Raw genomic sequence first — 10743 nt, 5'->3', positions numbered from 1 at the left:
TGCAAGGTCTACACCCATTTTCCTTATAMAAGCTCATGCATATGGAGGACGTGTTTTAGATTTGGCGCAGTAATGCACTTTCGTGAGTAATTGAATTCAGTAATTAATTTGTTATGCCTACCTGATCAAATGGAAATCCTGTCCTCGCGCCCAAGGATTACTACTTCCGCTCTAACATCTCCCCTAATTGCCTAATAGCGTTGCAGCGAGAATACTGCCTGCATTAAGACACTTTCACATTAGCTAGCGTGATTGGAAATGTGATGACAACACGATATCAACAAATTAAGGCTTCCGTCGCTTAAATGGCGCAGGAGCACCACTTGTACTCTCCCAGATTTTAATACCAACAATTACAGCCAATTTATGGCGGAATTAGCAAATACACCTGTCATCCCCCGCATCAGTGATCCGGGGGGTGACTATGAAAAGATAGTAGGAGACAGACACCCTACTATGTATTAGGGAAACAACAGGTAGGAACTGTTGCACAAAAATAAAATGCTATTCAGATCAGTAAATGTTAGTTTTCTGTCGTCTATTTGGGGATTCCAACAGCAATCCCACCTATTGAGGTCATTTAAACATGATAAGATATGCTACATGTAGAAAGTGTAACGTTATACAAATCACCTCCAGGTGTTAATCATTAGTGTTGCCTAATTGTGTAGCATATGCCTTGTTATAAACGTTGATGTTGTTTATAAAAAATTAAAAACACTGGTAATATGACAATATAAATAATAGTCTAACGGCCTAAAACAGTAGGATATATGTCTATAGTTTATATTCACTGGAAAGGAGACGAATGAAAGCAAGTTTGACTGAGGTGCAGGAGGGAAAGACTGCAGGGCTCCGGTGGGAAGGCTGTTTCAGCACCATGGCGAGCGACCCGCCCTCTCCGTCGTCACCATCATTAATCCATACACAACTAATTCCATTCTCCGCCCCACCGGCGTGCTATTGGCTGATTACATATCAGTTTTATAATTTGCCACAGTCGCTCCACTTGGATAAATAGTAATCTACCTCCCTCTGAATAAATAGTAGGCTAATCTACCTGGCACCACTCACTGGCTGCCACACAGACGACCATTCTAGCGTTTGAGACTGAGGAGACGGAGGCAAGAAGTTTAGTGCTTCCCTTCCTTGGTTTGTTAGGGTGCACATATAATCAACACCACACGGACTCAATTGTGAAGGTGTTTTCAGAGATATAAGATGAATCTGAACTACACGTCCCCGGTGCCTCAGATGCCAGCCCAGAGGTCAACGTCGTTCTTCATCGAAGATATTTTATTACACAAACCAAAGCCCCTGAGAGAGGTATTCCACTTGCCGTTCTCAAGCTCTCTGGCTTCCCGGATGCCTCTCCTAGAATATGGATACCCACTGATGCCCACTCCGATACTAGCACCTCACCCGCACCATCATCTACACAAGCCGGACCATCACCAGTATTTCTTCACGTCTGGTAAGTAGGAAGGCACTGGATTGGTTCATGCATTCAATGAAGCGAAGGCAGTTACAGAGTGCAAGAACAGCTAAGCCAACGTCGACATTTCATTAGGCCTATAATGATTTAATTCCAAAACGATGTTATTTCATAATGTTGGTGCATGTATAATTTCCATTTTAGTAGTCTACCAATCCTAACAGCCTGACAAAACGATGGAGTGGTCTTGGGCGTTTTGCAACAGGTACATTGGCCTTTTCGTGCGTAAAAGTTAGTGCAAAACGTTTTCGAATAAATCCAACTCAATCAGAAAAAAAAWTCATWCTCCATTATATAATGGTGTGCTAAATATAACGGGGCCTAAAGTAATATTCTACAATGTGAAGAAATTGCATGGAGTACATTGAATTGAACTTAAAACAAATAAACTGTTAATATAATTGCAAAAGTTGTGTTGAAATTTCAATGTTGAATGCCTTATATATTTCACAGGGATGCAAATGCCGGGGTTATTTCAGCATCATCCGGAGTTACCGGGCAAGCATTGCAGACGAAGGAAGGCGAGAACGGTCTTCTCGGATTCGCAACTATCTGGTCTGGAAAAGAGATTTGAGATACAACGGTACCTATCCACACCAGAACGAGTGGAGTTGGCAACAGCGTTAAGTCTCTCGGAAACCCAGGTAAGAAACCTAAACTACATCACACTAATCATATCTTTCGGGATGGTCGCATTGTGCTGCAAAGCAAGTTTATGAAATATTCCACCTTTGTCACACAGGTGAAAACATGGTTTCAAAACAGAAGGATGAAGCATAAAAAGCAACTGAGGAAAACACAAGACGACCAGAAAAATCCGAATGACTTAGATAGATCCATGGAGAACTCAAGTGAGAGTGAACTCAACGAAAAAAACACAGATGATCTAAACAGTGGAATCGACCCAGACTCATACATGTTAGAGGAAAATGAGGACGATGTTGATATCGAGGATGATATTTGCTCGCCAGAACGTTCACTATAGTGCAAGTAAAAACAAATAGCCATAACCCAGTGTAAATGTCAATATTGAATCGTGTATTTTAGGCTACATATGAAATGATATATTGCTTTTTTAAACAAATCAATGACAATAATGCAAAGTATTATTTATTCAAGCGTCTATGCGTAATATGTCACTCACTACACATTCCCTTTAGGCTGTCTATATTTATAATTTCCGTGGCTGTGTAAAATGCATCATGTCAAACAATTGTACATAGGCCTACAAAATATAATCTGAAGCCATGTTCATTATTAYGATACTATTATCATTATTATTATCATCATCTTCGAATCAAACAAAAAACAGTCATTTTCATCTTAAGCTAGTTTTTGGTGAATGTTTGAAGCCACCAGTTATGCAGACGACTTCTGTTGACCCATGCAGGACCAGTTGATTATTTTGGGAGACAATCTGTGAGAAAATACATTTGTATGTTCCTACTTTGATAAACAAAAACAACTTAGCTCTTAATTTCAGCATGTCACATTTTTACCCTTTCTTTTTGCACTTTCGTTCTGGTAATCGGAATATGTTGCAGCATATGCCTTTTGAAGTGTTATTGCTTTACTATTAAAACGTGCATGATAAACATAACTAYTTGTTTAGCCTGTACCATTTATCATGTACATTTGTCGGTTTATTATTAGGCTAAGGGATTGCAGTTGCATTTTCCTATAAACTTGGATGAACTGACCAATGTTTCAATTTAATGCCATTAATACTTTAGTATTAGTTAGTTATTAGTCAATAAATCAATCCTTATAGGACGCTAGAGATTTATAACTATTTTAATAGATATATTTGTATTTAATTGAAATAGTTTCTTGGAATACCTACTCATAACTCATAATTATATTTCGGGAAGTATGCCTAACCCTACTTTTGAAAAGCAATTATAGCCAATGATTATTTCCTGGCAGTCCGATTCTACGACCTCTTTGTACTTTAATAATATTACGAATAATGATAATTAATTAATAATAGCTACGAATTATGGTTATAATAATATTTTTAAGTAGCCTATTATTTTGCYTAGGCCTTTCGACATTCACATAGCCTACTTTAGGCTTACAGAAAATTCCCCGGCCGTATCTTGAGAGGTCAGTTGTAATAGCGTTTTACTAAAATAACCCCACCTGCTTGAAGAGCCAAGGCCTCGTCTCCCAGTTTCGGTGTAAATTAAGAATTGCGATGATCGTAGGCTACCCAATGCATCGTTATTTACGAGCCAAACAGTGTTTCCCAAACATGCACGTAGAGAAGCCGTTCGCTAAGTGCGTCATTAGACCATGTGTCGATATTGATAGMATCGAAAGAAAAGTAGCGCTGCTCTCAGATCAGCTTTCTCCATTCAAATCTACGTTAACATTCTAATTATTCCACATTACTGACGAAGGACCAGCTCCTAGAGAAATATTACCACCTATTTCTGCAAATATTGAGGCGGCTTATTATGCTTACCCAATACTAATGCACTAACTAACAGATTGGCATATCACTGTGCACATCTTGTCACACATCATGAACCGTATTGAAGCCAAAATTACAGACAGTAGCCTATTGGCAAAATATAACTCAATATGATTGAAATAGGCACATGTAGCCTATTTATCGTTTAACGAAGTCATGTCGGTTTTTATTTGAAGCATCGTTTAATCTTTCACTTGTTCGTAACAAGTGSAAACACTGTGAGCTTTATAATTGTAGTCAACTTTGTTCTGGGGTTATTGCGGTCAGTCAGACAGATATAAGAATCTTGATTCAATGTTTAGTGGAGATCTTCTGTGAATAAAATGATGCAGAAGGGCAAAACAGCATCCAACGATGCACTTTGGCTGCTCAACGAATAGTCTGGATCACTCATAGATGTGTGAAGGTTTTTAATTAAGAATCACGTTACTAACAAAGGCTTTGTTAAACAGCTCGGCTACTAAAGATACATCGTAAGATCTTAACGCTACGAAGGCTCTGGGGAACGAGGCCATGGACCAGAACCACTACTACAGGAGTCACTTAGCAGTGGAGGAGATGTTAATCGGAGGCTATCTGTTAAATTTGCTCATGCTGTGGTAGACGCCTTGGTAGCTGGGACCCCGCTGTGGAATAAAATAAATACTTCATCATACAATAACAAATAGTTGTTGCATGTAACGTAGAGCGGTAGCTATTCATAAACATTGTCATGACTTTTATTAAACTTGAGTTAGGCTATTATTGGTTACTGCTAGGCCTACTGGATCACCAAATGTCTTGAAAGGAGCAGTGAGGGGATTCGAATAATCTGTTTTGCACCGGGTGAAGTTGATTGCTTTCGTTTCGGAACGGGCGTGAACAAAAAGTGCCCCCTTCAAAGCCCACGGGGAAATCGGCTCAAAACAAAAGTGACGTAATTAAGCACAATGATTCATGAGTAGGATTCTGTGTTTTCACATGCGAAAGTGATTGATTTTGAAAAAAACGCTTTATCTGTCTTCCCAGCGAAAACTAGTCAGAAAATGAAAACAATCGTTTTATGGAAAAGAGATGTATGTTTCTGGACGATACACAATGCTGTCTTGTTGACAACATGATCAAGCTGTGCAGATTTCTTTTCGATTTGGGAAAGGTGCTCCTCCCTCACCGCTTTTGCCCGTTCACGTCAAGGGCCATAGACCGATGCCCAGCGGCTCAGCATAATAGAATCCGCCCACTGACTCAAGCAGCCGGCTTAAGAAAATATGGGTCTATCACAAAAACATTGCGTTCAATGTAAGCTATTTTGGGACATTTGGAAAATTGGAATGCTAAGCTAAATGGAGACATTTTGACAGATATTTAACTCAAATAATTTGTGCACAATGTTGGTGAAATTACAAGTAAACCAACCATTGGTCTTTGCCTCTCCATGGGAGAATATGAATCGAGGCCACCAGCTCCAAACAAACAACATTTGACACCCAAGTCAGCTGATTTGTCCAGAGAATTTTATGAACATTTAAGGAATGTTGTAAAACATAATTATTTTCTGGAAGTAAGGAAAGATTTCAGGATAATAGCAAGTAATTCAGTAGCCTACAGTCATGAATTTTGTCAGCTCTTGCACACCACTGCCACACTTGAAAACAATATGCATTGATTAATTAAATCTTAGTGTGGCCCATTAGGTCGATTTGATATTTTTGTATTATTAAAACTCTCTATATATAATTCATGGCTTATGTTTTAAATGCTCAAGAGTGCAGTAAATGTGTACATTTTTCTGTTTGCAAAATATATTGTTCACAACAAGCTGTTATGTTACTAACTACTCTGCCCCTCAGTGAATCTGCCAGCAACAGCAGCTCCATGACCACATAGGCTGTGCGAACATTGCTTGGATTGTTTTGCAGGATTTCATAGCATAAAATGTAACAGTCAAAGTAAATGGACTGTCCTTGGTCATTCACATGTGCGCTCAGTCAGAACTTTTGGGTCTGCTCTAGTCTCCCTCCCAATGAGTCTCTAGAGCCAGATGGCTTGCACGTGAGGCTAGATCTGCTCTATCAGGTACCGATGGCGCTAAAGCAAAAAGCCAGTTGTAATTAACTTGTAAATAAATGATTATAACAGTCATTGAAGCCTGTCATAACAGTCATCTACATCCAACAAGAGTCAAAGGACAGAGGGATACAGTAGCTTGAACCTTCTCATCGCGGATCTGGTAGGACAAAAAAGCATGAATGTGGATGGTCAATTTTATTGTTTCCCCCGTGGTGTTCATTAGGTTATATTGTGCTGTAGGTGGCAGGGTGACATTTTGTGTGGACTAAAACAGCATAAAACAGGGTGTATCACAAAGCACGATCAAATTAATTAGCCAGCTACAGTCATTTTGAGAAACATTGAGAAATAGTTTGGTAGATTTTTTGTGTCAAATTAACCAGTTATCTAACTTTGATAAACAGCTAGAAAGCTACAGCTAGCTGATGTTAGCTCCCATGCCAATTTCAAGTCTATGTAAACTAATATCTGCCTAACCCATAAATATTAAGCTATTTCAGAATGAAAGTTAACTGGCTAGCACATCATGCTTTGTGACATTATATTAGCTACCTACCCCCAGTTAGATGATGTGTTTTCACTAACTGCATCTGCATGCTTGTTGAGTTCTCCCTGGTGCACTCTTTCCTTTGTGAGCTGGCTGCTCATTCTAAATGTTATAATCAATCTGTTCCAAACAGTGGCAGCATGTGCAGCAGGGGGTCATTCTGTTTTTGACATGCACAAGTGAATTAATTGTATTTATGCTGTTGTTCAAATGCATCATATTCTGTCATGCTTCCTTTTTGAACCCCCTTGACCATTTTAATTTAAAACAATCGCAGTAAGGTACTTAACTGTTACCCAGAAAGGATTTGATATTGAGATAAAAATGGCTGCATTGGACCTTTAACAGAAAAGGATTGGGACAAATTAGGCTAAGGGATTTGATAGCTCTTCATTGTATAATGAATGATACACAGAGATGTTACAGCAATAACACGTAGCATGTTTTAATCAAAACACAACAGTAATTGTTGGGAGTTTAAATCACAATATTGAAAATAATGTCCATGTCTTGGTGAAAGTAAATCCTTCGTAACACACCCATTTTTCATTTTCTCTGAATATGATAAGGATCAGTAGGGCCTTTGGCCCATTGAATTGGTTTGTTGTTTGTACACATTCTTAGAAGATACTCACCTTAGATAATACTCACCAATAGCATGCAAACACTACCCTTTAGGCCTACAGGTGAGTAAACATTGAAATATAATGATTTCCATTTGAGTAACTACGCCAATTTCTTCTGCTATGGCAATGAGTGCTACATTTTTCTTTAGGTATCATCTCTAGTAGAAACATACTTTCTTATCCATTTTATTTTCAGACAATTTGACTTTTAACCCAAACCCCAGAGAAGCACAAACACCTACGCACACACACCAAGGAGTTGCATGCCAGGGTCTGCCCCTGGAGCAGATTATGGGTTAAGTGCTTTGCTCAAGGGTGCAATGGCAGGAGATGGCATGCCACTTGCCACAAGATTTTCCTATCAGACTTGGGATTCGAACTGGCGACCCTCCGGTTGCTGGACCGCCTCTCTAACCTCTAGATGACCTGGCACACCAAAAGTAGTAGTGTAACAAGAGTGAGTGGGTGGATTCCAATCCATAGAGGTCATCCCTGAGACCAAAAACCTAATCATGGAGAACCTGGCCAGAGCACTACTCAGGGTACCACTGGGAACACATTGGTTTGATCAGAACGTAATGGAACTTCAATGGTCATCGTTCATAGCTCAATTAGTGAACTGTGATCATCTATAGCAGGCATGGGCAACTTTGATGGCCACAAAAAATCTGAACTCATCATGAGGGGCCGCAGTGTCTAGCAGGTCTGTGTACCCACATCTATACCCACACTTGCAGACAGAGCCGGCCTTAGCCTTCTGGGCCTTAGCCTTTAAAAGCATGCACATGTGTACTCACACACACATGCATACACACCATACCCACACACACACGTACGCACGCACACAGGCCAAAATCATCAATACCAGCTATTATTTAATTTATTCAGTCATTTAAATGTGCACCAGGAGGCAGCTCCCCATCAATTTAGAAGGTTTACATTAACAGGCTCATCCAAACAGGATATGCAGCACTCTCCCGCCCTTTGAAAAGCAAATCATGTCGTTTTCAAAACGTGATGCAGATTTACTGAGAAAATAAAAAGCGTTGAAGAGAATAGGCTGTGCGGAAGGTGATCAATTAAAAGATTAAGCGTTTTGCAACACATGGATGCATCTGCATTTGGGCCTAATAGTGGGGCCATCAGCTCATTTTCAGGGGTCTGCCGCCTACTTAGGCGCTGTCCTCACATCAAAGTGTGCGCGTCTGCCCCGGCTATTCCAATCGGCAGAAAGGGATGCTAATTTAGCCCCCTTCATGTGTGGTGGTGAGAGACTCCTTCAATTAACTGGATTTCTATGGCAAAAGAGGGGTGGGGGGGGAAAGATGCAAAGAGAGTTGGTCTGGATAGGCAGTGTTTCTCATTAATTCAAAAGGTCCGGTATTTATTATTACCCCCACGCATCTGAGGCTTAAACACTAAAAACACAGTGCATCAAAGACGCCATGATGGGTTAAATAGAGACTATAATCAAATTAAAATATTACATAGGAGTAAATAGCTCTTTTATAATGATCTGACGGTTCTATTAAAGAAATGGGGGGTGCTTGAGATTTGTTTTATTGGTGGGAAAATTATCACTAGTTTACGGAGCCCTAATCAGGTGGGCTTCAAAGGGTCATCTTTGTTTGACTCATTTGTATCTGGAAGTAGAGACGGGGGATACAGGCAGAAAATAATCAGGCACGGAACAAAAAGAGCAGATTATTTCAGATTAACAGCAGCAACCAGGTGCGTGAGAGGGTGAAAGGGGGCAAATTGGAAATGTGGATAAAATGCCAACGTGTGAATTACCGACTAGTACCCCCCAAAACTGAGACAATATAGCCCGCAGTACCAAAAGCTTTCCGATTTAATGATGTATTGTTGAATTTACAAAGGATGTTTCAATGTCGAGTGCTATCAAAACTAKAAAAAAATGAGAAAAGGCGGAGCGTACTATGTTTTTAGTGTTTCCATAAGTGTCCTTTGTCATTATGACAACAATTTGACCATTAGATCTCTACCAATGGACTAGCCATGGTCTTTGTACTCAGTTGCCGATTCCTTGTCATCAAACAACCTACACAAAGCTTTAGAAGGTGTACATGTTCTCTCAGATTGTATATAGTATTGTACTATTAACACTGTATGTGTAATCTTGTACAACAACAAACCATATGTGTTATGCCTGAATTGACTTGAGCAGCTGTATTAAACATTTTCAGGTCATGTGCACTCAYGTCATGACTCATGAGCAATTGTAAGGAATATTAGCAGAGAGATATTCAAGGAATTGTGGAATCATTATCAATAGCCAGAGCATTATTTATCTGAAATATGTACAAACATTTGCATATTATTCAAACATCAATATAATACCTAATCAACTTTCAACAAAAAACAACAACACTTGGTTTGGGATTACAGTACCATGTTTGCCTACAGTATAAATTACAGTATGGTATAAGTACCATGTTTACCTATGGTTTAAGTACATCAAATCATATGAACAAACGAGCAAGCTACGACTTCATTAGTCGTAAAAATGCATTCATACAATAAATGCTTATGTCAACAACCACATACAGACAGGCTACTCTGTAACACGCCAAACTGCAGTTTTTGCACAAGCATGAATGAACGATTGCTGCAATATTTCCCTGCTTATTCCTCCATATTGTCTATATAGCCCATATACTGCCTTTCCCCAAAAGTTGAATGGCCCTGTCAGCTGTAAGGGGAAACCTGTTGTTGCGTGACTCCAGTGTGTTGTAAAGTAACTGGGTCGGTGTAGTGTCAGATGGTGTGCACCACCCTGCTCTCGCCGTTTCCTCAGGGCCTCCAGTGTGGCCAGCTGGGATATGTCGAAGTCCTCCAGGAGGCGAGTGTGGCCCCTGGGGCCCTCCTGGGCCCACTCTGGCTCTCTGGTCTTGGTCTGCTGAGGCAGGGGCACCACCTTGGGCCGCAGGATGCACCTGGCATACTCCAGGGCCTGAAACACAATGGAAATAAAGGTAACATTTTATTTATCACTGACAGGTATAATGACGATGCAGTATAATACCATTATAATTGATTGTAAGACTGTATGATGCTCTTATAATTTACTATATCATGCCTCTTGACTAAATAACAGCCACATTGAGTCAATTGAACATTTGCTATAAAGACTTAAGATGACATAAAAGCTCATGCTTATAACAAGTAATAAAGCATTATACCGTAGGCTTTAAGTAAAGTGTTACAGAAGAATAGTTTGGAGATGGAGGGGGAGGGAAAGGTACACCTGCAAGAGCTGATAAACAATTAGGCTTTCATATGGCTGAGTGAACTCTGCGATTCAACTTTGTGACAGAATGTTGACGTGTCCGTAATCGTTCTCAGACTCGCAATCTCAGTGCATGGGGATTTATTTGTTATAGGTACCAGTCAAAAGTTTGGACACACCTACTCATTCCAGGGTTTTAGTTTATTTTTAATACTTTTTTACATTGTAGAATAATAGTGAAGACATCAAAACTATAAAATAACACATATGGAATCATGTTAAACAAATCAAAATATATTT

At 39.7% G+C, this 10743-nt stretch overlaps 2 protein-coding genes across 2 annotated transcripts in view; one reads left to right on the top strand and one right to left on the bottom strand.

Annotated features, from left to right (window-relative positions):
• Positions 1 to 1065: 1065 nt before the first annotated feature.
• bsx (brain-specific homeobox) lies at positions 1066 to 3095 on the top strand. The gene is made up of 3 exons (XM_024012770.2): positions 1066 to 1474; positions 1949 to 2139; positions 2238 to 3095. Exons 1-3 carry the CDS (start codon positions 1222 to 1224, stop codon positions 2478 to 2480), a joined length of 687 nt encoding a protein of 228 aa, XP_023868538.1. The 5' UTR covers positions 1066 to 1221; the 3' UTR covers positions 2481 to 3095.
• Positions 3096 to 9402: 6307 nt separating this feature from the next.
• The window catches only part of LOC111981720 (jhy protein homolog), a 45901-nt gene continuing 44560 nt past the window's right edge, over positions 9403 to 10743 (bottom strand). Inside the window, exon 5 of the mRNA XM_024013123.1 lies at positions 9403 to 10167. Coding sequence (XP_023868891.1) covers positions 9769 to 10167 — 399 coding nt within the window. The 3' untranslated portion in view covers positions 9403 to 9768. The remainder of the gene's footprint in view (positions 10168 to 10743) is intronic.

The sequence above is a fragment of the Salvelinus sp. IW2-2015 genome, linkage group LG20 (assembly GCF_002910315.2).
Source record: "Salvelinus sp. IW2-2015 linkage group LG20, ASM291031v2, whole genome shotgun sequence".
NCBI classification, from domain to species: Eukaryota; Metazoa; Chordata; class Actinopteri; order Salmoniformes; family Salmonidae; genus Salvelinus; species Salvelinus sp. IW2-2015.
The sequence above is the reverse complement of the archived record's forward strand: the minus strand, read 5'-3'. Positions and strand labels throughout refer to the sequence as shown.

Bases quoted from the DNA above. Each gene is read 5' to 3' on its own strand.
- bsx (XM_024012770.2), top strand. From the start codon at position 1,222: ATGAATCTGAACTACACGTCCCCGGTGCCTCAGATGCCAGCCCAGAGG. The intron at 1,475-1,948 runs GTAAGTAGGAAG...TATATTTCACAG, and splicing joins CCAGTATTTCTTCACGTCTG to GGATGCAAATGCCGGGGTTA. The intron at 2,140-2,237 runs GTAAGAAACCTA...TTTGTCACACAG, and splicing joins TAAGTCTCTCGGAAACCCAG to GTGAAAACATGGTTTCAAAA.